This window comes from Sus scrofa, chromosome 13, assembly GCF_054392235.1.
Source record: "Sus scrofa isolate SSC_HxYL_T2T_F1_AM1 chromosome 13, Sscrofa_HxYL_maternal_Yorkshire_Landrace_v2.0, whole genome shotgun sequence".
Lineage (NCBI taxonomy): Eukaryota > Metazoa > Chordata > Mammalia > Artiodactyla > Suidae > Sus > Sus scrofa.
Genome location: NC_139395.1, coordinates 106,738,116 through 106,765,313, shown reverse-complemented (window position 1 = coordinate 106,765,313; position 27,198 = coordinate 106,738,116). Strand labels below are relative to the sequence as shown.

General features: G+C 40.9%; 2 protein-coding genes and 1 pseudogene across 2 annotated transcripts in view; 2 read left to right on the top strand and 1 right to left on the bottom strand.

Annotated features, from left to right (window-relative positions):
- LOC146397537 (uncharacterized) overlaps positions 1-27,198 on the bottom strand; it is a 462,781-nt gene that overhangs the window by 111,825 nt on the left and 323,758 nt on the right. The window lies entirely within an intron of this gene.
- On the top strand, positions 14,420-21,950 carry LOC146397539 (uncharacterized). Its single transcript, XM_084990693.1, has 2 exons — positions 14,420-14,501; positions 18,346-21,950. The coding sequence occupies exon 2, from the start codon at positions 18,346-18,348 to the stop codon at positions 19,282-19,284; it is 939 nt and encodes a 312-aa protein (XP_084846819.1). The 5' UTR covers positions 14,420-14,501; the 3' UTR covers positions 19,285-21,950.
- On the top strand, positions 23,954-25,666 carry LOC110256336 (polypeptide N-acetylgalactosaminyltransferase 1 pseudogene; annotated as a pseudogene).

The window sequence follows — 27,198 nt, the reverse complement described above, 5'->3', positions numbered from 1 at the left end:
CATCAATATAGTCTTTGGTTTTGCCCTCAGAGAGATTATCCTGATATTACAAATATAATGAATTACTTTCCAAGAGGATACAGAGCATGAATTTTATGTTTTAATTTCCTGTTTCTTATGGGAATTCCCCACAAGTCTTGATATATATATTTTTCAGTATCATTCAATTCAAAGCATTTCTAATTTCTATAGTGAACTATCTTTTTGAACATATGTTATTTAGTTACCTGTTTATTACTTTCAAACATCTTGGATTTTCTAATTACCATGTTATTAGCTCCTAACATAACCACTGTAGTCAGAGAATATTCCTACATGGTTTTAATAACTTTAAATTTGATAATAATTGGGAGTTCCTGCCATGGCACAGTGGTGTAAGAATCCAATTGCAATGGCTTGGGTCACTGCAGAGCTTGGGGTTTTTCTCCCCACCTCAGTGCAATGGGTTAAAGGATCTGGCATTGCCACCACTGTGGTGTAGGTCACAGCTATGGCTCAGATTCAATCCCTGGCCTGAGAACTTCCATATGCCACTGGTAGAGCCATACAATTTTTAAAAATAAATAAATAAATTTGATAATAATTGCTTTATGGTGAATAGTATTTTCAATGTTTCATGTGTACTATGACATTTACTTGTTACTAGGCTTAATATTTGTAAATTAAATCATTTTTATTAGTTATGTTATTGACATCTTCTCTAGTGATTAATGTCCATCAGTTACTGAAAAAATAAGTTAAAATCCTCCACTGTGGATCCTTAACCTTTGAAAATCCCTGAACCTCCCTGAGAACTCAGAGAAACTTGGATAATAAAGTAAAAAATCTATAGACAGCATAACATGAAGCAAAATATAAACCACCGTATAAAGTATTCACTCAAATCTCCAAGTATGGATGCTGAGAACAATCCACCACCTACTCCAAGGCCTGTGTGGCATCAGCATCTGTGCAGAAGGAAGCAGAGGAAAGCAACAGAGCATTTGATGGACTAAGGACTGTCTAATACATATTCACGAGAAATCTTAGCAAGAAATCTGGAAAACAGCTGAAACTGGCAGGAATTTGTACAACCTATTAATAGGTAAGTACTAGTTACCTGCAATTAGATTTTAAGAAGATGAAATAGTCTGAACCCTACTACCCCCAACACTAATCAATCAGTGCCTCTTCCAGGACGGAGCTCCATAATGAGAAGACACTGCTGGGAATAAAACCCAAATTGAGCAGGAGAGGGAAAAAGATGATGCAGATGAAAGAGTTGGAAGCTATGAAATATTTCACAAGAGCAACAGAAGAGGGAGTTCAAGAGTCATAAAGTTAGAGAAAATGTAAAATTCCTTCCCTTCTAAAACTTCAGATATGTAATTTCATGTAAAATGAGCATCAGAAAATGACTAGAGTTAAATATCACTCAGAATTAATATAAGAACAAGCATAGTAAGAACCAGACAAACCTCTCTACATGCAATGACAGCATAACAGAAAAATTTGTCCACAGAGCAGAGGAAACCTCTACCCTAATGTTTTAAATTTACCCAAAGCTATTATGACAATGATCTACAATGTGAAAGAGCAACATAAATTAGAATTATAAAAATTCAAAAGTTAATAACACTCAAGAAATAATTCAGAAAACAACATAAAACACCATTTCAAAAATGAAGACCAGACTAGCATAGACATGAGGGAGAACAGAGAATAAAGATAATGTCACAGGAGAAATATAGCTTGAAAATTAGGAAAAAGTTTAAAATAGAAAATAATTTAATGGCTACATACTGTATGATTCCATTTATATGATACTCTAGGAAAGGTAAATTCACAGAGACAGAAAATAAGTCAATAACCGTGAGAAGCTAGGGCAAGAGGAGGAAATATTTTGGGGATGATGAAGTTGTTATGTGCCTCATTGTAAAGAAATCTACACAATGGTATGTATCTGTCAAAACACACTGGACTGTACACCAAATACAGTGAACTTTATAGCACATAAATATGAAAAAAGTAAATGTGAAGAAATCATGTATGATATTAAAATGTTTTAAAACCAACAAATGATGAACACAGGGAAAGAATACCCAATACAGATATGATGAAATAAAGAAAAACAAGGGAATACACCAATTAGTAAAAACCATAATTTAAGATGTCCCTGAAATAAATAAATAAATAAGTAATATATATATATACACATATATTTGAACTAGATATTGATAAAATAAATGTTATACCTGGGAAAAATTGAACCAGAATAACCAACACTAAGACATAGGCTAGTAAAAATTATTAGACTTTAAAGAAAAAAATAATCTCTTACACAGTAAGGAAAAAAGACCAAATAACTTATAAAGAAAAATCAGAAGTCTTCAAATATTTTATAGCAATTTTTAGGCCAAAAGAAAATTATATATATATATACATGTGTATATACATATAAACATATGTGTAAATGATTTTCTATTCAGTAGGATTTAATTTCAAATATAGCAGCTGAAGAGAAACTACTGTAAATATCCAAGAACACAAGAAATATCCCAATGACTTCTTCCTTTGGAATGTTAATGTGAAGGCATCACACACTGAGAAAGGATCAGACAGCCAAATTACTGGAGAGACATCAAAACAAAAACTGGTAGTGAACATTAAGTACACATTTACATGTGCAATTAAGAACAAATGTGAGCATGAGAGAGTATAGCATATAATGTCTACATGCTCTGAAAATGTAGCTAGAGTACAATTACTACTAAAAAAAAAAATAATAAAATAAAAAAGACCAGCAATGAGCATACCCACCCCAGATATTTCTTATTTTTTTTGTCTTTTCTGTCTTTTTAGGGCTACACCCACAGCATACGGAGGATCCCAGGCTAGGGGTCTAATCAGAGCTGTTGCTGCCAGCCTAGGCCACAGCCACAGCAACACTAGATCTGTGCCACATCAGTGACCTACACCACAGCTCATGGCAATGGCGGATCCTCAACCCACTGAGAGAGGCCAGGGATCGTTGTTCCTAGTAGGATTCATTTCCCCTGTGCCATGATGGGAACTCCCAGATGTTTATTTCTAAATATCATTATCTAATAAAAGAAACTAAGGATCCTTGAAGAAATGGTTTATTCTTGGACTGGGGAAGGATAAATACAAAATAAGCCAGGAGCTTCTTCAGTGCCAGAAATAAGGAAGCACTCAAAAATCAAAAGGATGAGGCATGTCAAAGGCACACAAGAGCCAACCTGAAATAGCTGCCAATGACCAAAGTTTGAACAATTTTAAATAAGTACATGGTACTTAGCTTATAATCCAAAATACAAAACAAACACATATGAGTCTCTACTGATAATAAGTAAATGAATGAATTTATAAACAAATGGGAAAGAAGAGACAAATTTTCCTTACTGAAAAAAATCCAAATAAAAGATGCAGATCTTTCCCTGTAGGAGGTGGAATTTAATTCTCCACACTCTTAGACTTAATGACTTGCTTCCAAAGAATAGAGAATGGAAAAATGGAGGAAAACATAACTTCACAGTATAGACATTTGACACAAACTACTTTGGCCAAATGAATAAGGTTAACAGTATCAGTTGTGAATTATGCTGATAGCATTGTACGCCTACCTGATATGATGACGTGAAGAATATTTCACCTCTAATCTTCCTTCCAAAAATCCATAGTCCAGACTTATTGTGAGAAAACATGAGACACTGAAATTGAGGGACATTCTACAAAATACTTAACTAGTACTCCTCAAAACTGTCAAGGTTGTGAAAAACAAGGACTGAGAAACTCTGTTGGAGAAAGTTATCAAGAAGATGTAACTATTGGCTTCACCTGCAAGCTGGGCCCTGATAAATGGAGACTCCTCACCTAGGCCCTTGTCCTTGGAATATGCTTCCCATTTGCCTTTGCTGCTTTCAGAAGCTGCAGCAAGGATACAGACTTGAGGCAGTAATGTGGTAATGAGAATTGTGTTGGCTGTGTATGTTATCGAACCCAGTTAAGAGTTCTGTGTAGGAGTTCCTGTCGTGGCGCAGTGATTAACGAATCTGACTGGGAACCATGAGGTTGCAGGTTTGATCCCTGGCCTTGCTCAGTGGGTTAACGATCTGGCGTTGCCGCCAGCTGTGGTGTGGGTCACAGATGTGGCTCGGATCCCACGTTGCTGTGGCTCTGGTGTGGGCTGGTGACTACAGCTCCAATTAGACCTCTAGCCTGGGAATTCCACATGCCGTGGGAGTGGCCTTAGACAAGGCTAAAAGACAAAACAAACAAACAAACAAACAAAAAAACCTCTATGTAAAGTCTCTGTAAAATATTTATAGCACAGGAAACTATATCCAATCTCTTGGGACAGAACATGATGGAAGATAGTACAAGGAAAAAAATGTATGTGTGTGTCTGTGTGTGTGTGTGTGTATGAATGGATGGGTCAGTACACTGTACAGTAGAAATTGACACAACATTCTAAATCAACTATATTTTAAAACAATAAAAGATTCTGGCTGGCAAGTGCAGAAATCTACTCATCTTGTGGCCACATAAAACAAGCCTCAGAAGTTAAATTTCCTTGCTTATTAAACTTGTTATCTATCAATCTAGAGTGGTCTACCAGTTTCTTTGGTTTCTCCATGCCCTCCATTTAAGAAGCAGGTTTCAGATTAGACTGGGTTTCAGATTACAGGAAGCTCTTAAAGTTCTGAACTAACAGTATCACAGTCAGAGGAGACAGACAATTAAACACAAAATGGCATCCTAGATAATATCTTGGAAGAGAAAAAGACATTACTGAAAAAAAAAACCAGTGAAATCAGAATAAAGTATGGAGTTTAGTTAAAAGTAATATACTAATGTTGGTTTCTTAGTTTTGTGAAATGAATCATGGTTATATAAGATATCAATGGGGGAAATGGGTGAGAAGTATATAGGATTTCTCTGTACTATCTTTGCAAATTTTCTGAAACCCTAAAATTATTTCAAAGGAAAAAATTTATTTAAAAAATGGAAAGCAAATAGGAGAGCACATGCAAAAAATTTTTAACTATTTTCAATAACCACATTGCTGCTGATGGTATGTTATTCTGGAAATGATTTCTATGTGATGTTGTATAGAGCAGATGAAGAATTATATATTATAATTCTGTCATCTCCAGTGTACAGGAGAACAGGGAGTCTCAGCACAAAGAAAAGGAGATAGAGAAGTACGTCAAAAATGTTGATAAACATGTCATAGTTCAGGCTTTGAACTGAAAATATCTGAATGAACTCAGGAAATACCTTATCCAAGGACTAAACATTGTTAGTGGTAATAGGCATCACTTCCTATTTACAATCTCAACTGAAAGTGTTTCAGTGATTCATTACTTATGATAACGTTTTCTGCTGTGTTTGCTAATTCAGTCTTTATTGTGTTAGTAAAATTTCATTTATTATTTTCTTTAGATTTATATAAATTAGGACCAGTTATTAATTTTTATGATGATTTTTCAAATTTTGGATTTGGTTCTTCTGCTAACTTTTTGATATAATAAATTATGTCGGGGAAGGATCAAGATGGTGAAGAAGTAAGACATGGTGCTGACCTTCTTCCACAAACACATCAAAAAAACACATCCACATGTAGAATGATTCACACAGAACATCTACTGAATGCTGGGAGAAGAATTTAAACCTCCAAAAAGGGCAAGAAACTCTCAACATAACTGGGTAGAACAAAAGAAAAAAAAAAGAGAGAAAGAGAAGGAGTCAGGATGGGACTAGCATTTGTGAGAGGGAGCTGTAAAAGAGAAAAGGAACCCACACCCTGGGAAGCCACCTCACCAATGGGGAGATCAGCTGAGACAGAGGGACCTCAAAGTTGCTGAGAAAATCTCAGCAGCTGGACTGAGAAGGGCAAAGTAGAGTGAGAGCCACACAGATCATCTGCACCACCGTCCTGGACACCACAGCTTGAGACATTCAGGCTGAGGCTGAACACTCAGACTCAGGCTCCAGAGGTCAGTTCCAGGGAGAAGATTAGGGTTGGCTGTGTGGAGACAGCCTGAGGAGCTAAGGAGGGGTATGCCACAGGCTGGGGAGCAATGTGCTACAGTCTGGGGAGTGGAACACCAGAGCAGAGGGAACCTGGGGAGGAGGTCTTGGTCCACAGAAGAAGCAAGTCACCATTGTTAGAAAGGGTGAGAGGAGGAGGGGCAGACCACATAGGAATCTCCCTGTGCAGGTATGGGTTCTCAGAGGGTGGGGCAACTCTGGTGCAGGCCATAGGTGGCAAGAAGCCACTTGCTCAAGCTACAGAAGAACTGGATCCTTCTTGTGTGGGCTATGGGTGACCAGGCACCTCTTGTGTAGGCTAAGGAAAGTGGGTTGCTAAGTGCAGCATGGTGTATCTTGTGTGACCTACAGGTGGCCAGAGGGAGGTGTGACCTGCCATCACTAGGGGCCTGTGAACAAGACACCACAGTGCAGCCCCAGTCACCTCAAGGTCAGCAAAAAAGAGGGCACTGCAATGGAGCACTGCCTGTTGCTGCTCTCACCCCCATGTGAAGACACCGGCCCTGCTGTTGCCACTGCCAAATGCTCTGGGCAGTGCCCCGAACCTTGAACACTGTTATTTCCCAAGACCCTGCATCTAGGAGCAGCTGGTGCAACACCTCCTAAGTGGGCAAAGTGGGATGGGGTGCTTCTTGCATGGTTTACAGGTGGCAGGGGCAAAGCACCGCAGTTACCACTGGCTCCATAGGTGTGCATGGTCTGGCACCACTAGGGGTCATGAACAGGCACCAGTTGCATCCCCAGTCACTTTGGAGGGCACCACCAGGAGGGCACTGTGGCTAAACTCTACCTATTGTTCCTCTCACTCCCCTGGGAACTCACACACCCTTCTCCTGCCTCTGCTAAATGCTCTGGGCACCTCATAAATGTGCCTAAGGTTCATTACCACTCCCAGAGACCTGTAACTAGGAGGATCCTGTGTCACCTTCCTGCAGGTCCTTGCTACTGTTAAGAGCCCAGCAACCACGCACTGAATACTAGCCCTACCCATTGCCTCCTTCTCCCTGGAAGCACACTGAGCAACCTGGGGATAACAGCCTGCTCACACCGAAGAAAGAGACAGCAAATTTTGGCAAATTCCTATGCCAAAAATAAATAGTAACCCCCAAAAATACAAAAGGATGCTCTTGGAGAAGTAGCCCTCCAAGACTACAGTCTGGGTTCTCCAAACTCATAGAAAAAGAAAAACATTAGCAAGATGAAGAAGCTCAGGAACAATTCCAAGTTAAAAGAACAGGAGAACTCACCTGAATCAGCAAACAATGAAACAGACCTCTGCAGTCTGACAGACATTGAGTTCAAAAGGGAGATAGTGAAAATACTGAAGGAATTAAGGCTGAATATCAAGGAATTAGGGTGGATAAGAACAGTAATGCAGATTCCTTTAGAAAGGAACTAGAAAATTAAGGAGGAACAAAGAAAAATTAGAAAATCCATTTGCAGAGACATAAACTGAGCTAAAGGCACTAAAGAGCAGAATTAATAATGCACAGGAATGAATTAGTGGCTTGGAAGATACAATAATGGAAATAACCAAAGCAGGACAACAGACAGAAAACCAAATGAAAAAACATGACAGTAACATAAAGAGATCTATGGGATAATATACACTGGACCAACCCACACAGAATAGGAATTTCAGAAGGAAAAGAAAAAAAAAGGGGGGTTGAAAATACATTTGAAGAAATTATGTCTGAAAACTTTCCAAATCTAAAATCTAAAGGATTTCCTTTCCAAATCTAAAGGAAACAGATATCAAGATACAGGAAGCACAGAGGGCCCCAAACAAGTTGAACCCAAACAGACCCACACCAAGACATATAATAAAAATGGCAAAAGTTAAAGATAAAGAGAGGATTTTAAAGGCAGCAAGAGAAAAGCAAAGCATTAATTATAAGGGAAACCCCATAAAGCTATCAGCTTATTTCTCTACAGAAACACTACAGGCCAAAAGGGAGTGGCAAGATATATTCAAAGTTCCAAAAGGAAAAAAATTGCAGCCTAGAATACTCTACCCAGCAAGAATAACATTTAAAATAGAAGGGAAATAAAGAATTCTCCAACAAACAAAAGCTAAAAGAGTACAGCAAAGCTAAACCCATTCTAAAAGAAATAATGAAAGAGCCTCTCTAAACAAAAAAAAGAAGTAAAAAGAAATAGAATGGAAGAAACCACAATTGGAGAGCAAACCACTTAAATAAGCCAGCATACAGATCTAAAGCGGGGGGGGGGGAGTGTAAAAATGATGATAAACACAAGGAACAGCAAAAGAACAAACATGAAGATGTTAAAAAAAGACTTCAAAATCAAAGAATGTGGGGAAGTAAAGTAAGAAAATTGAGAAAAAAAAATTTTTTTTAATAATGTGTTTGAGCCTATATGACTATCAGGCTAAAGCAAGAAGATACAGGAAGTGGTTAACATCTAAAAAAAAAAAACAGTGTAACAACAAATCAAAACCAAAAATTACATTTACAAAAACTAAAAAGAAAAGTACACAAGCATAAAATAAATGGAAATCAACCAACCAAAAAAAGACAAGAAGAAAGGAGAAACATAGAATCAACCGGAAAACAAGGTTTAAAATGGCAATAAATACATATTTATCAATAATTACCTTAAATGTCAATGGACTGAATGCTCCAATGAAAAGACAAAGTGTGGCAGACTGGATAAAAAAGAAAAACCTACAATCTGCTGTCTATAAAAGACTCACCTTAGGGCAATGGACACATATAGATTAAAAGTGAGGGGATAGGAGAAGATATTTCATGCCAATGGACAAGACAAGAAAGCAGGAATTGCAATACTCATATCAGACAAAATAGACTTTAAAATGAGGGTCAAAAAGAAAGATGAAGGATACTATTTAATGATAAAAGGATTGATTCAAGAGGAGGATATTCAACTGTTGAGGATTACAATCATCAATGTATATACCCCTAATATAGGAGCACCCAGATACATACAACAAATACTAACAGATATAAAAGGAGAAATTGATGGGAATACAATCATAGTAGGAGACTTTAACACTGGCATCACATCAATGGACAGATCTTCTAGACTAAAATCAATAAGACAACAGAGATCCCAAATGACACAATAGGAAAGTTAGACTTAATTGACATTTTCAGGACATTACATCCAAAAAATCAGAATATACATTCTTCTCAATGCACATGGAACATTCTCAAGGATGGATCACATACTGGGGTACAAAACTAATCTCAACGAATTTAAGAGTACAGAAATTAATTCAAGTATCTTCTCTGACCACAATGGCATGATACTAGAAATCAATCGCAGAAAAAGAAATGAGAAAAAACTGACCACACAGAGACTAAACAACATGCTACTAAAACAAACCAATGGGTCAATGAGGAAATCAAGAAGGAAATTAAAAAATACCTCAAGACAAATGATTCTGAAGATGCAACCATTCAAAATCTATGGGATGCCAAAAATCTGTGCTTAGAGAGATATTCATAGCAACACAAACCTTCCTCAAAAAAGAAGAAAAATCTCAAATCGAAACTTAAACCCACCACCTAAAAGAATTGAAAAAAGAACAAACAAAACCGAAAGTCAGCAGAAGGAAGGAAATCATAAAGATCAGAGAGGAAATCAATAAAATAGAGATTGGAAAAACAATAGAAAAATCAATAAAACCAAGAGCTGGTTCTTTGAAAACATAAACAAAATTGACAAACCTCTGGCCCGACTCACCAAGAAGAGGAGAGAAAGACCCAAATAAACAAAATTAGAAATGAAAAAGGAGAAGTCACAATGGATACTGCAGATTTAACAAATTCAACAACCTAGAAGAAATGGACAACTTTCTAGAGGATTAACGCCTGCCAAAACTAAAACAAGAAGAAACAGATCAACTGAACAGGCCGATCACTAGAAATGAAATTGAGTATGTAATAAAAACACTCTCTACAAACAAAAGTCCAGGACCAGATGGCTTCACAGGCAAATTCTACCAAACATACAAAGAGGAGCTTAAACCCATCCTCCTTAAACTTTTTCAAAAGGTTGAAGAAGAAGGAACACTCCCGAAGACTTTCTATGAAGCTGCCATCACCCTAATACCAAAAGAAGACAAAGATACTACCAAAAAAAGAAAATTATTGGCCAACATCTTTGAGGAATGTAGACACAAAAATTCTCAACAAAATTTTAGCCAACTGAATTCAACAATATATAAAAAAGATCATACACCAGAACCAAGCGGGCTTCATCCCAGGTTCACAAGGATGGTTCAACATATGCAAATCAATTGATGTCATATACCACATTAACAAAAGACAAATCAAAAACCCCATGATCATCTCAATATATGCAGAAAAAGCATTTGACAAAGTCCAACATCATTTTGATCAAAATACTTAGCAAAGTAGGTATAGAGGGAACATATTTCAACAAAACCAAAGCCATTTATGACATACCCAACCAATATAATACTCAATGGAGAAAAGCTGAAAGCCTTCCCACTAAAATCTGGAACAAGACAAGGATGCCCATTCTCACTACTTTTATTCAACATAGTACTAGAAGTCCTAGCTACAGCAATCAGATCACAAAAGAAATAAAAGCTATCCAAATTGGAAGAGGTAAAATTGTCACTGAATGCAGATTACATGATACTATATATAGAAAACCTTAAGGACTCAACCCCAAAACTACACAAACTGATCAACAAATTCAGCAAAGTATCAGGATATAAGATTAACATTCAGAAATCAGTCACATTTCTGTATCCTAACAATGAAATATTAGAGAAGGAATACAAAAATACAATACCTTTTAAAATTGCAACCAAAAAATCAAATACCTGGGAATATGCCTGACCAAGGAGGTAAAAGACTTATATGCTGAGAACTAGAAAACTTTAATCAGGGAAGTTAAAGAGGATTCAACAAAATGGAAAGATATGCCATGCTCCTGGGTTGGAAAAATTAATATTGTAAAAATTGTCATATTACCCAAAGCAATCTGCAGATTCAATGCAATCCCTATCAAATTATCCATGACATTTTTCACAGAACTAGAACAAACAAGCCAAAAATTTATATGGAACCACAAAAGACTTAGAATTGCCAAAGCAATCCTGAGGAACAAAAACCGAGCAGGAGGCATAACTCTCCCAGACTTTAGACAATATTACAAAGCCACAGTAATTAATGCAGTGTGGAAATTGTACCAGACAGACATACAGACCAAAGAAACAGAATAGAGAACCCCCAGATAAACCCAGACACCTATGGTCAATTAATCTTCAACAAAGGGGGCAAGAATATAAAATGGGAAAAAGTCTTTTCTGCAAGGGGTGCTGGGAAAACTGGACAGCTGCATGTAAACCAATGAAATTAGAACACACCCTCACGCCATGCACAAAAATAAACTCAAAATGGCTTAAAGTCTTACAGATAGGAGTTCCCGTTGTGGCTCAGTGGTTAACGAATCCGACTAGGAACGATAAGATTGCGGGTTTGATCCCCTGGCCTTGCTCAGTGGGTTAAAGATCCAGCGTTGCCGTAAGCTGTGGTGTAGGTTGCAGATGTGGCTCGGATCTGCGTTGCTGTGGCTGTGGCGTAGGCCAGCGGCTACAGCTCCAATTTAACCCCTAGCCTAGGAGCAGCCCAAGAAATGGCAAAAAGACAAAAAAAAAAAAAAAAAAAAAAAAAGACTTACAGATAAGACAAGTCAATATCAAGGTCCTAGAGGAGAACATAGGCAAAACATTCTCTGACATCAACCTTAACACAAATGTTTTCTCAGGTCAGTCTACCAAGGCAACTGAAATAGAAACAAAAATAAACCAATGGGAGTAATCAAACGGACAGGCTTTGGCACAGCAAAGGAAACCATAAAAAAACCCAAAGGACAACCTACAGAATGGGAGAAAATAGTTTCAAAAGATGCAACTGACAATGGCTTAATCTCTAAAATATACAAACAACTTTTACAACTCAACAGCAAAAAAGCCCAATAACCCAGTTGAAAAACAGGCAAAAGACCTGAATAGACATTCCTCCAAAGAAGTTATACAGATGGCCAATAAGCACATGAAGAAATGCTCAATATCACTGATCATTAGAGAAATGCAAATCAAAACTACCATGAGGTGCCACCAGTCAGACCAGTCAGAACAGCCATCATTAATAAGTTCACAAATAACAAATGCTGGAGAGGCTGTAGAGAAAAGGGAACCCTCTATTCTCAGTGGGAATGTAAATTGGTACAACCACTATGGAAAACAGTATGGAGGTACCTCATAAATCTAAATATAGAACTACCATATGACCTAGCAATCCCACTCTAGAGCATATATCTGGATAAAACTTTCCTTAAAAAAGTCACATGCACCTGCATGTTCATTGTAGCACTATTCACGATAGCCAAGATATGGAAACAACCTAAATGTCCATCAACAGATGACTGGATGAGGAAGAAATGGTATATATACACAATGGAATACTAATCAGCCATAAAAAATAACAAAATAATGCCATTTGCAGCAACAATGGACGGAACTAAAGACTCTCATACTAAGTGAAGTAAGTCAGAAAGAGAAAGACAAATACCATATGATATCACTTATATCTGGAATCTAATATAGGGCAGAAATGCACCTTTCCACAGAAAAGAAAATCATGGACTTGGAGAGCAGACTTGTGGTTGCCGGGGGGGGGGGCGGGGGGGGAGTGGGATGGACCGGGAATTTGGGGTTAATAGATGCAAACCATGGCCTCTGGAATGGAAAAGCAATGAGATGCTGCTGTATAACACTGGGAACTATACCTAGTCACTTATGATGGAGCATGACAGTATGAGAAAAAGAATATATATATATATGTATGTGTGACTGGGTCACCTTGCTGTATAGTAGAAAATTGACAGAACATTGTAAACCAGCTATAATGGAAAAAATAAAAATCATTTAAAATAAAAAAATAAATGAAAAGATATTAAACTAAAAAAAACAAAAAAACAAAACTTAAAAAGCTAACCAGATTATTTTCAAGTCTGAAATTAGGTACCTCTGAGAAAAAGAAATGCACATTTACAGATATATGCATGGAAGATTTGTTTCCAGAGTCAAAATTTCTAAGAAAAACTTGACAAGATGTTAAATATTGAAATAAAAGATGAGTATAGAAGGTAGAAAACAGAAGATGGTATCTAGGAAAAAGTAAAACAAAAGCACAGTAAAAGCAAATAACACTCTGCAATAGATTCACAGAAAAGATACTGTTTTGAGAGAGAGAGCTGGAGAACAGGAGGAAAAAGCCAAGAAGAAGGCAAACAGAGTTTCTGTGCCCTTCTGAGTGCCTAGGACAGAGCTAAAGATCCAGTTAAAACCCTCTCATCCAAATGTAATGCTTATCGCATGGCACCTCATAGAAGAAAATAAGTAACTAAGTCAATTTATTAATGTGCAGGTAGTTGCCTTTGAGAATTATCTGAATTTCAATTAGAGCTATGTCTCAATTTTAAATAAAGCAATTCCTAGTATCCATAGTCTGTCAAAACAACAAAAACCTAGAATTTATCATAATAAAATATCCTTCAAAAAAAAAAGTTACGTTGATATGTATGCTGGTATTGAGTCATTACAGCATGCCTGAAAAAAATCTGCTTAGGCCAATGATAGCATTCTTTTGATACACTGCTGGACTGCTTCCCAAAAAGAACTGGAAGATTTTTAGTTTTTCTATCACTTGGAATGATTGCAATAATACTGAATTAACTAGCTTTAGTTAAAATTCTTGCTACTATTGAACTGGAGTTTTAACTAAAGAACATCTCCCCCCACCCCCTTGGCTAAGAAGGCAGCCACAAGCCTCTCCAGCTATGCTCGTCACTATACCACCCTTCTTGTAATAATGTAACAACTGTGTGCCCTATGTCCAAGCCAGTAGCCCTGCTAATCATGTACCCAGCATTGCTTATCAGTTCCGCTTCTGTAACCTTGCTTGCTCAGTTTCTTAGGGAGGAACACTGTCTGCTTGGGGATGGGGGGAGGTCCGGGATGCTTACATGGGAAAATCAAGACCTTGTAGTGTATAAAAGTTACTTAGAACAAAGACCTGGTGCTCAGACTCTGGAGGTGACTCCTCTGAGCCTGCACCGGTGCTGAATAAACCTTGCTTTTCCATATCTCTGAGTGCTGTTTGTCTCCTTCCATTGCCACGGTTTTTGTGGTTTCTGCAATATTTTGGTGCATTGGCCAGGAAGCCGACAACCGAGCTGGCCTCTTGTGCCACTGTTGTCGGGGAACCGGGGGAGGCCACGGTTGCTGGCCCAGTGACAGGTGAATAGCGTGCACTGGCCATTTTGCCAGATCCAGACCCTCACTCGGGCCGTGGCCTTGGCTCATACCGCTTCCCTAATGGACTCAGAAGGAGAAACATGTTTCAGGACAGGACGTCGAACTGGTGAGTGCCCTGGGGACATCTGCCCAAGCCAGGACACGCCATACGGCAGAAGGAGAGACTGATCACCTCTCAGTGACCAAAGGGGTCACTCAGGTCATGGTTTGCTCCCTTGGGGAGGCTTGTCAATTCTGGTGTGTGTGTGTGAGAGACTGGAGAGAACGAGAGCCTGTGCTCCACTGTCCTTGGACTACAGAGCCAGAGTGAGTCCTAACCTGAAGTTCCGCAGCGACCCTCATACGGCTTATGGTGGCCCTCTACGGGGGGGATCCTGACGTTGGGGTTTATACAGTCCCACCTATGCTAAGAGGCGCCTGAAATATCTCCTCCGGGGGAGCGGTCAGGCGGAGGAAGCGATTGTTACCTGAGGCCTTGTCCTCACTCTTTGTCTTGCATCACCATCACAGGGTGGGACTTCACACAATGGGTAAATTGGCTTCCAAGCCCACTGTCTTACAGTGTATGGTTAAGAATTTTAAGAAAGGATTTTCTAAAGATTATGGTGTTAAACTGAGTCCTGGAAAACTGTGTACCCTCTGTACCCTAGAGTGGCCCTCCTTTGGTGTTGGCTGGCCTCCGGAAGGGACCTTAGATGTGTTCACAGTTACAGCAGTATATAATGTTATAACAGGAGACCCTGGACACCCAGAAGAATTTCCGTATATTGATCAATGGTTGGAAATTGCCTATTTGAGGCCCCCATGGGTTTGGTTCTGCACCACAGACCAGGGACAGTGTAGGGTGCTAGTAGCCCAGTTCAAGAAGAAAACCTTGTCTCAAAAAAAGGTGCCACCTATTTATCAAGGGGAACCTGAGGACTTGCCCCCTATGCCACCACCTTATGTGCTGCCGGCCCCACCTCTGGGAGCCAAAGGTCCCCAGATGCCAGACAGCCCACCGCCTTCTGTTTCTCCTCCTCCTTCTGCTTCTGAAGTTCCTGAGGTGATATCACCCCTGCAGCCAGATTCTCCAGAACCTATGAGCAGGCATCTCCGTTCAGCTCAGGGAGCAGCCACTCCAGCATTACAAATGCCCTTACGGGAGACACGGGGACCACAGCAAGTCGCCCCCGATGGGACCATACAAGAGGGGGGACGGTTTTATTATTACCAGCCCTTTTCCCTGCCGATTTCCTCAACTGGAAACACCATACTCCCTCATATTCTGAAAAGCCTCAGGCGCTGATTGATCTCTTAGAATTCATTTTCCAGACACACTGTCCCACCTGGATAGACTGCCGGAAACTCCTTTTTACTCTGACACTGAAGAGCGCTGGCGAATTGTAACAGAAGCCCCAAAATGGCTTCAGGCCAATGCAGGGGGTCGAGCAGACTTGGCAAACTGGGTTAGGGAAGCCTTCCCAGAAGAAAACCCCCACTGGGACTATGACACTGAAGAAGGGAAACGTAACCTAGAGAGGTACCGGCAGGCCTTCCTACAGGGGGCAAAAGCTGGGGCTAAAAGGCCTACTAATATAGCTAAGATCAGTGAGATACTACAAGAGCCAAATGAAAGCCCAGCTAAATTCTATGGGAGACTATGTGAGGCTTTCCGAATCTACACCCCTTTTGATCCCGAGGCCCCTGAGAACCAACGTATGATAAATGCTGCCTTAGTGGGACAAGCCCAATCAGATATCCGTAAAAAGCTACAGAAATTAGAAGGATTTGCAGGAGAGAATGCCACTAAACTGTTGGAAATAGCCAACAAGGTTTTTATTAACCGAGACCAGGTGGCCCGCCGTGATGTGGAAAAGAGAATGAAACAAAAAGTAACTCTTCTGGTGGCCGCCCTGTCAAAACCGGTGCCCCCAGTGGGACCACCCCATAGGGGACAAGGCCCAAGGCCAGGGAAAAGGAGTGCCCTGGAACATGACCAATGCGCTTACTGCAAAGAAAAGGGACATTGGAAAAATGAATGCCCCAACTGTCCTGAGAAAAAGACCAAGGCCCCACCTAGCCGGTACCAATCTGAGCCATTCAGCCCCAATCTGATTGGCCTAGTTGAGTCTTACTGGGGGGACCAGGTTCTCTCCAACTGGGCCCCCGAGAGCCTATGGTCAGAATTCAAGTAGGGGGCCACCCCATAGACTTTATGGTTAACACAGGTGCCGAACTTTCTGTGGTTACACAACCTGTAGCTCCCCTCTTGGGGAAAGAAACCACCATCGTTGGAGCCACAGGTAAGCAAACCCACAGGCCCTTCTGTGGTCCTTGACGATGTCAGTTAGGAGGCCATGAAGTAATACATGAATTTCTTGACCTGCCTGACTGCCCGGTTCCCCTGATGGGAAGAGACCTGCTGGCTAAAATGGGGGCACAAATTTTCTTTTCTACTGATGGATCGGCCCAACTCAAATTGACAGAACCCCCCTCTCCTTTAATCATGGCTCTTGCTGTAAAAAGGGAAGAGGAATGGCGCTTGTACTCTTCCCCTTCAGAAATGGGGACCATTTCCCCAGAACTAGAGACTAAATACCCATTGGTTTGGGCTGAAGAAAACCCACCAGGACTGGCAAAATGCCACACTCCTGTCTTGATTGATCTAAAACCTGGAGCTCAACCGGTAAAGCTACGGTAATACTCAATTCCCAGAGAAGCTCGACTGGGAATCCAGGTTCACCTGGATAGGCTGCTTCAGCACGGACTGTTAATAAAATGTCAGTCCCCTTGGAACACCCCTTTACTGCCCGTGAAAAAACCAGGAACACAGGACTACCGCCCAGTACAGGACTTGAGAGCCATAAACGAAGCAACAGTCACATTACACCCATCCATCCCTAACCCATATACCCTGCTAGGGCTGATCCCCTCCACTGCTGAGTGGTTTACTTGCCTGGACTTAAAAGATGCCTTTTTCTGCCTCTGGGTGGCACCTGCCAGTCAGCCCTTGTTTGCTTTTGAATGGGAAAATCCACATACAGGGACAAAGGAACAGCTCACCTGGACTAGACTCCCACAAGGATGCAAAAACCCTCCCACTCTTTTTAGCGGCACCCTAGCTGCTGACCTGGCTGAATTTTCTGGACAAAAATTGGGCTGTGTTTTACTACAATATGTTGACGACCTCTTACTAGCTGGCACCACGGAGGCTCAGTGCCTAGAGGGAACAAGAGCTCTCCTTTCCCTACTGATGGAGGCAGGGTATCGGGTATCAAAAAAAAGGCACATATCTGTGAAAAACAAGTATCTGGGCTTTAACATCATGCAGGGCTGATGAATGCTGGGGACTGAAAGAAAGTAGGCAGTTTGTGCCATTCCTGTCCCTACCACCGCAGGAAGGTTTGTGAGTTCCTAGGGGCGCAAGATTCAGCCGGATATGGATCCCCGGGTTTTCAGACTTGGCCAGGCCTCTGTATGAGGCTCTAAAAGGGGAAGAAAAGGCTCCCCTTGAATAGGGACCAAGCCAGGAGGCAGCATTTCAGACAATCAAAACCAAACTCACTGAGGCTCCAGCCTTGGGACTTCCTGATGTAACCAGAGAATTTAACCTTTTTGTTCATAAAAAAAAAATGGGATGGCTTTAGGAGTCTTAACTCAAAAATTTAGGCCTTGGTGGAGGCCAATGGCATATCTGTCCAAACAAATTGACTCAGTTGTAGCCGGATGGCCTCCCTGCCTCCAAGCGCTGGCAGCTACCACCTTGTTGGTGAGAGAGGCTGACAAGTTGACTCTGGGATAAAACCTCAATGTTAAAGTCCCCCCCTCAGTTGTAACCCTGATGGATACCAGGGGCCACCATTGGCTCACACATGCATGAATGACTCAATATCAAGGGTTACTATGTGAAAATTCATGGGTAAAACTGGAGGTTATATGAACTCTGAACCCAGCCACTTTTCTGCCAGATGAAGCGGGACCCCCCGGACCATAACTGCTTGGAGGTACTAGATGAGGTGTTTTCCAGCAGGCCTGACTTGACTGATAAACCACTCCAAAATCCTGACCTGGTTTTATATACTGATGGGAACAGCTTTATGGAGGATGGAAAAAGGATGTCAGGATATGCTGTGGTATCTAACTTAAAAGTGATAAAAGCAGAGGAGCTTCCTCAAGGCTGGTCAGCACAGAGAGCAGAATTATGGGCCTTAATCAGAGCACTGGAACTCAGCAGAGACCAGCGAGTTAATATCTATACCGATGCATGGTATGCCTTTGCAACTTTACATGTTCACGGAACCTTATATAAAAAAAGACGACTCCTCACTGCTGAAGAAAAATGGATTAAAAACCAGGCTAAAATCTTAAAGCTCCCAGAGGCAGTATGGGAACCTAAAGAAATTGCAGTTATCCACTGTAAAGGCCACCAAAAGGGAGACGACCCAGTGACAAAAGGAAACCATAGTGCTGATGCAGCTGCCAGATGGGCAGCCTGGGGACAACAGCCAGACAAACCGAAGGTCTCGCTGGCCCCAGAAGTGCCAGCTGTCCCCAGATATTCTCCAGAGGAAGAAAAATGGATAAGGGAGGAAGGAGGAACTAAAGCTAAAACGGGATGGTGGGTCACACGGGACCACCGAGTTTATGTTCCAGTACAGCTGGCCTACAAACTAGTCCACAAACAGCATGAGCTAACCCACATGGGCAAAACTGCCTTAGAGACCCTATTGGGCCAGTACTATCTCATTGCTTGTCTTCCTGCACTCTGCTCCTCTGTCTCCCAAAGATGCATAACCTGTTTACAGAATGATGCCCGCCAGGGACCCCACACACCAGCTGGGGCACAACACTGTGGACTGTCCCCATTTGAGGATATGGAAGTGGACTTCACTGAGGTCACCCCCTAGTAAAGGGTACAAATATTTACTAGTTTTTATCTGTACTTTTTCAGGATGGGTAGAGGCCTTCCCTACCCAGACTGAAAAGACAAGGGAAGTAACCAAGGCACTCCTGAGAGACATCATTCCCAGATATGAAATGCCTCTGACCATCGGGTCAGATAATGGACCAGCATTTGTGGCTGAAACAGTACAACAGGTGGCAAAAGCTTTACAGATCCGATGGAAACTACATTCTGCTTATCACCCTCAGAGCTCAGGGAAAGTAAAATGCATGAACCGAACCCTTAAACAGACACTGGCAAAGTTATGTCAGGAAACTGGCTTGCCCTGGATAGACATGTTGCTGGTGGCCCTCCTAAAAGTGAGATACTCACCCCGAGTGGGAATATGAGTCTCGCCATTTGAAATCTTATATGGGAGGCCACCACCTCTAATCAGTTTAAAAGGAAACACCAGAGAGTTGGGAGACTTGGAATTACATAAACAACTACAAGGACTGGGGCTCACTATTTCTCAGATTCATAAATGGGTCACAGACAGAATACCTGTGTCCTTAGATATAACAGTACACCCCCACAAGCCGGGGGACCAGCTGTGGATAAAGGACTGAAAAAAGGAGCCTTTGAGGCCGGTATGGAAGGGCCCCTATACTGTAACTCTAACCACCCCCACTGCTCTTAAAGTAACAGGAATAGATGCTTGGATCCATCATTCCAGAGTTAAACCGGCTGGCCCAGCTGACGACCATGGAGAGTGGGAGACTGCCCTCAATCTGGAGAGACCTCTTCGCCTGACAATACAGAGGAGGAGACAATGATCTCAAAGCCCTGCCCTGACCACACCGGAAGCTGGTCAATGCACAGCTGAAGCTTGAGGAATTGGCTGCCTGTGAGCCCAAATGGAAGGAGGGTTTCAAAATAAGCATTCGCATTGATGGAAGAGGCCTAGACCTTAGAGCTGTGCTACATTTCCAGAGAATCACATTTGCGCTCCAAGCTGCCTCTCACAGGGTCTTTCACTCCTTTTATGAAGAGATAAAAAACACCCCACCTCCCATTCTGGCCACAACTAAGAACTTGTTCTTAGCCCTGGCAGAAACTATTGCACAAACTCTCAAGATCTCCTCTTGTTATGTATGCAGGGGAATGAACACAGGAGACCACTCACCTTGGCAAGCCAGAGAACTGCATTCCCCCAACTCACCAATGGGGTATGGCTCCTCAGAACTGCTATCATAGGGAGAAACTGTCTTGCAAGGTGGGGAGGACAGTTTAATGTTTCAGTGGGAAGCCTAACATGTTTAGGCCTGAGGTATTATAATCTGACTGCCCAAAAGACTCAATGGTGGCCATCCTCCAATCTCTCAGAGTCCAAACCTAATCCCCTGTCCAACTTTTCCCACCTCCAACAAGCATGGGAAGATATCAGTGCTAATATCCAATGGTGGGCACCAAAGGGATTATATTGGATTTGTGGAAAAATGGCCTATTCCACACTTCCCCTGAAATGGGCTGGGGCATGTGTACTGGGAACAATCAGACCTTCCTTCTTCCTGCTCCCACTATCACTAGGGGAACAACTGGGAGTTCCTATATATATGGCACAGAGTGCCCAGAGAGACCGGGCTCTCCAAATTTGAGACTGGAAAGATGATGAATGGCCCCCAGAAAGAATAATTCAATATTATGGACCTGCCACCTGGACAAAGGATGGCTCTTGAGGATATCGCACCCCTATCTATATGCTGAATCGCATCATCAGACTACAGGCAGTTTTGGAACTTATAACAAATGACACTGCAAGGGCCTTGACTATATTGGCCCAACAACAAACTAAAATGCGCAGTGCAATCTACCAAAATAGCTTGGCCTTGGATTATTTACTTGCTTCTGATGGAGGGGTTTGTGGAAAATTTAACTTAAGTAATTGCTGTCTACAAATAGATGACACCGGAAAGGTGGTAGAAGAAATTGCTGACCGCATGACTAAACTAGCCCATGTACCTGTACAAACTTGGAAAGGATGGGATGCAGACAGTTTCTTTGGTAAATGGTTCTCTTGGTTGGGAGGAATTAAGACAATGGTCAGAATAGTCATGGTTATACTCGCAGGGTGCCTACTTGTTCCCTGCCTTGTACCTCTCCTGATAAATATTATAAAAGGTTTTATAAGAACTATGGTTGAAAGAAAAACAGCCTCACACCTGCTACTTATTAGAGGCTACCAAAGGGTTATGACTGATGATGATCTGTAAAGGGTGCAGATGCACCCTGAACATCAAGAGGGGGGAATGAAATGGAGTTTTAACTCAAGAACAACCCCCCCCCCCACCTTGGCTAAGAAGGCAGCTGCAAGCCTCTCCAGCTGTGCTAATCACTATGCCACCCTTCTTGTAATAATGTAACAACTGTGTGCTCTCTGTCCAAGCCAGCAGCCCTGCTAATCATGTACCCAGCATTGCTTGTCAGTTCCGCTTCTGTAACCTTGCTTGCTCAGTTTCTTAGGGAGGAACACTGTCTGCTTGGGGATGGGGGGAGGTCCGGGATGCTTACATGGGAAAATCAAGACCTTGTAGTGTATAAAAGTTACTTAGAACAAAGACCTGGTGCTCAGACTCTGGAGGTGACTCCTCTGAGCCTGCACCGGTGCTGAATAAACCTTGCTTTTCCATATCTCTGAGTGCTGTTTGTCTCCTTCCATTGCCACGGTTTTTGCGGTTTCTGCAACACTATGACTCCACACGGTCCTGGAATCTTCTCTAATTATATGTTACTAATTAATATTCTTATTTTTTTTCCATCTTTACAAATTGAGGGTCATTTATTTTTTCATTTTAAGGCAGCACCGGCAGCATATGGAAGTTCCCTGGCTAGAGGTGAATCGCAGCCACAGCCACAGCAATGCTGGATCCTAGACACACTTCAACCTACACCATAGCACAGCACCACCCTCTGAGGGATAGAACCTGCATCCTCATGGATGCTAGTGGGGTTCTTAATCTCTTGGGCCACAATGGGAACTCTGACGGTCATTTTCTTTTTTACATACTTATATCTTACCCATGCCTTCTGGGTTTTTAAATCTTTTGTTCTCATTGGAATTCAGCAGTCACAATTATTTTAATATTTCCTATGTACTATTTCATTCATAGTATTGTATTTTTTTTAGTCTATGATCCTGGGCATAAGTCCTTTGTCTTATTGATCATCACAAATTACCAGTTTCTGATTTACTTATCTACAATTTTGTTTTTCATAAATGGCAAAGCATAAGCCATATTTTAACCGTGGAGAAACATTCTAATGGTTATTTACATCTTTGTATATCCCAAGTGTTATACACACACGTGCACACACACACATCCAAATATATACACATTAATAAAATTACGACACCATAATTTGGTTAATATTTCCCTTAGTCGCTATGGAAATATTTTACAGACATATTTTATGACAGAATTAATGCCCAAATATTCACATTAATGGAAAAAGGTGGAATGATAAATACACCAAACCTCGTGGAATATAAAATCATACACATTTGACTCTTGTCATGCATGCCATACCTTGTGACAACAGGAAAGACAGGGTACATCAACCAAAGCCTTTGTGAAGTGAGGCGGTAGCTCAGGACTAAAGTCCGAAGACCCTTAGTGGGTGCAAGCTGCAGGACAAGTAGAAAACATAATGATTTGAGATGAAGCCAAAAAAGGCAGTCATATACTTGAAAGCAAATATTCTCATTGAGTTTACATAAACGATGAATATATCACACAGGGAGCAGTTGACTTGAATACTTCTGATTCATAAATAGGCTGAAATGTAGCAAAACACAGCCTTATACTTACCGTAGTAGGCTGAAAAGCTTAGCCGCAGAACGCTCCAGCTCTGGCCGCACTGGCCTCCTAAAGACTGAACTACGCATGACCTCATCGCGTCCAAGTCTGCGCACTCTCGCTGCAACTCAGCTCACAGAAAAGTGGGAAGGTCCTGCGCAGTCTGCGCAGCATGCGCCGTGGAGGTGGGGCTAGGCCGGGTCCACCCTCCTAGGTCTCCCGGGCCAAAGCAATGGCAGAGGCCTTAAATTGCTGATGGAGGCACTAGGAGTGTCCTCTGCCGCCGCTGCTGCTGCTGCGTGCATACCTAGGTTATAAGGGTGACTTCTGATGCACGGGAATGTCGAAGTAAATTTCTGAGAGGATTGTTCTATGTATATACATTTTTAAATATATATTTATAATATTTGAAAAAATGCGATGAGAAAATTTGCACCTAGCTGGGTGGATCCAGCCACATCCTTGATTTGGTACTCTTGGATATGTATTTGCTGCTTTACTTTAACAAATGCGATGAAAAAAAAGAGAGGACTTCCTGCTGGAGATAGTGTCAAAGTTGTACACAGGAGTTCCCGTAGTGGCTCAGTGGAAACAATCCGACTAGTAACCATGAGGTTGTGTGTTCCATCTCTGGCCTCGCTCAGTGGACTAAGGATCCAGCATAGCTGTGAGCTGTGGTGTAGATTGCAGACCTGGCTGGGATCTGGCGTTGCTGTGGCTGTGGCATAGGCTGGAGGCTACAGATTGACCCCTAGCCTGGGAACTTCCAAATGCCGCGCGGGGGCAGCCCTAAACGCCCCCGCCAAAAAAAAAAAAAAAAAAAAAAAAAAAAAAAAGATGTATCCAGATAATCTTTCTACACCGAGGCTGAGGCTGATGATTGTGTTCTGAAGTGAGGCTTGGAGCACACTTCTACAAACTCTCCTATCGGTAAGTGTCCTTAATTTCTCATCAAAGCACGTGTTATAAGAAATTGTCCTGGTAACTGAAATCAATGAGAGACATTTTGAAAAGGCCTCTAGAGAGTTATGTGAAAAAACTAAAAGTAGTAGCACATGTAATCCAAGTGAAATAATGTTCTGGATTGATCAGAGCTGGATTAAAAAGGAGTGTTGTGTCTAAAAGGCAAGTGATATCCCTTGTGTTGTGAGTGTACAGTGGGGTGGCTAGAGCTTCCCTTAGCCTTAATCAAACATCTCAGGAGAGCAGTGGTATGTCTTATCACTGATGTGATCAGGATACTTTTGAGTACCTGGTAGGCTATCATGTGACCTGTGATATATTCAACTGGAAGCTCAGTTCTTGCTGACATCCCATTGACCAGAGAGAAGTAGACAAGGAAAGTTGTTTGGAATCTTCATGTCAGGAAATCATCGATCACAGGAGATCTTTTTTCAATACATTAAGTGTTACTTTTAAGAAATTGCAACGTATGATATTTGTTATGGGTTGACTTTTATCCCTCCCATAAAAGATATGTTGGGATTTTAGGCCCCAATACCTCAGAATCTGACCTTATTTGGAAATAGGATCTTTAAAGAGGCAGTCAACTTAAAATGAGGTCATTAGGGCGGGCCCTAATCCAATATGATTAGTGTTCTTATAAGAAAGAGAAATTTGGGTAGAGACATGTATATAGGGGAAATAACATGTGGTGATTGCATTTATGCTGCCACCAGCCAAGGATTTACTGGCAGTTAGAAAATAGGATAGGTTCTTCCCTAGTGCCTTCAGAGGAAGCATAACCCTGCAGACACTTTGATTTCAGACTTCTGGCCTCCAGAGCTGTTAGACAAAAAATTAAGCCACTCGATTTGTGATATTTCATTATGGCAATCCTAGCAAACTAACACAATTCTGGAATGAGTATTTGAGTTAGAGAACACCTAGAAATTTCCTTTAAGATTGGGTACTGTTGACATACTTTGGAAAGTGGTACTTGCTTACATGTTGGATATGTGCTTTAGAAATCTACACTTTATATTTCTAAGAGGCACAGGGCAGATTATCAGTAAAAATAATAGAAGACTTGCATAGGTTAGATAGATGAAATAAAGAATTGCTTCTATATAATTCACAGATGTTACAAAGGTAGATAATAGAGATATATCAAGACTTGGTCTAAGACACAAACTGCAATGTAAAACTTTCTCTTGTTACCTAGAGAATAGTTACACTGATTCTCAAGTTCTATATCACTATTTCTCTTTGGAAGACATACAAAATATGAAACAAATAAATATCTGAGTAATATAGCTAGAGAAGATAATGAAAAGCTTGGTAATTTTAGCTGTTGTGGTATGGATGCAATCAGATCCTCATACTGCCAGTAAAAAAAATAGAACAGATTACTTTGCTTAGATGTTTCCAAACTTAATGGCTTGATCACAGTGCTCAAATGCCATCACATAAAAGGCAACCAACTTTGGGAGTATGGCTCATTGAAACTACCCTGAAGCATGTTATCAGTGTGCGGATAAAACCATGGAAGAGGATAGCCAGATACACAGTGTTAGAGATTGTGATAGAAGTCTGTCCAGGCTCCTTTGAGAGGTCTCTCTTCCAAAAGTGTTCTGAGATCAAATTTACAAAATAAATAAATAATGGCTGACTAGACCACTTTAGCATACATATCTTAGCTACCTGCCACATTCTTTTTTTTTTTTTTTTTTTTTTTTTTTTTTTGCTATTTAGGGCAGCACCTGTGGCATATGGATGTTGCCAGGCTAGGGGTCGAATAGGAGCTGCAGCTGCTGGACTACACCACGGCTCTCAGCAATAGAGTTGGGGTTCATAACCCACTGAGCCACAACAGGAACTCCCTATCTGCCACATTTTTAGTAATAACAACAAAGAATAAAAAAGGAAAAGTGCTTTCCTGCTCTATGGGATCTCAAGTTTTTCAGAAATTTAAGCTTAAACTCCCTGAGGTTTCTCCAGCTGTGGGCCAGCCTTCTTGTCCAAGGATGTGAATCTACATGCTAGTGAGACTTGCACTAATGCTCACAATACTGAAAGAGTCTTTCATCAAGAATCCCTGTAAAGGAGTTCCGGTCATGACTCAGCTGTAATGAACCCATCTAGTATCCATGAGGACATGGGCTCAATCCCTGGCCTTGCTCAGAGGGTTAAGGATCTGGCATTGCCATGAGCTCTGATGTAGGTCACAGATGTGGCTCAGATCCTGTGTTGCCTGTGGCTGTGGCATAGGCTAACAGCTGCAGCTCCAATTCCACCCCTAGCCCCAGAACTTCCATAGGCCATCGGTTCAGCACCCTACCCCCCCAAAACACTGTGAAGAATATTCAAACAGTAGGACACCCAACAAAATGTTCTTTCTGGAGAGCTACACCTTATGGTTTGCTTGCACATCAGTTATTTTTGTTGAATATGCTGTCATATAGAAGAGATTTCCAAGAATGTTTTTCCTGAGAAGAACTGGTAGTATTCTAAATGATGACAAAAAACTGGAAGCAGATTCAGTATTATGAAAAAAGAAATACTTTTGCAATAATTTAAAAAATATATTTTAAAAAAGTTTAAAGGAAAATTAAATCAGAACTATGAGAATATAATTTGTTATATTGTCAAATTTCTATGTAGATTTTATAAACCTCAATGCAGAAAATAACTGATTCCAATGACTTTATTTTGTTTTTATTTATGCTAGTCATGAATAATGTTTTTATCCTTTAAGTGCTGAAACTGAGCTGAAGAAAAGTAGCTCTTTGTACATAATTAATTTCTTTCTACATTAAAAAAGAGTATGTAGTTTGTGGACTGTTGAAATTGTCATTTTTAATTGTCTTCTGAAAAATGTATATTGGTCATAATGTCTGGTCTCAACTGAAGAAGGTAGATATCTTAGTTGCTCTTGGGTAATTGGGTTGTAGATTTTTTTGCCCCTCCCCCTCAATACACACACACACACACACACACACACACACACACTCACACTTCTCACTACATTTTTAACTTCTAACTTGATCCAACTGATTATACTTAATACCCATGATTCATGCTCTTGTAGTACAGATTTGTTTTTACAGCAATAAATATTCCATTTTACTTAATGATTCCAC

Coding starts and splice junctions, on each gene's coding strand:
- LOC146397539 (XM_084990693.1), top strand. CDS start 18,346: ATGAAGCGGGACCCCCCGGACCATAACTGCTTGGAGGTACTAGATGAG.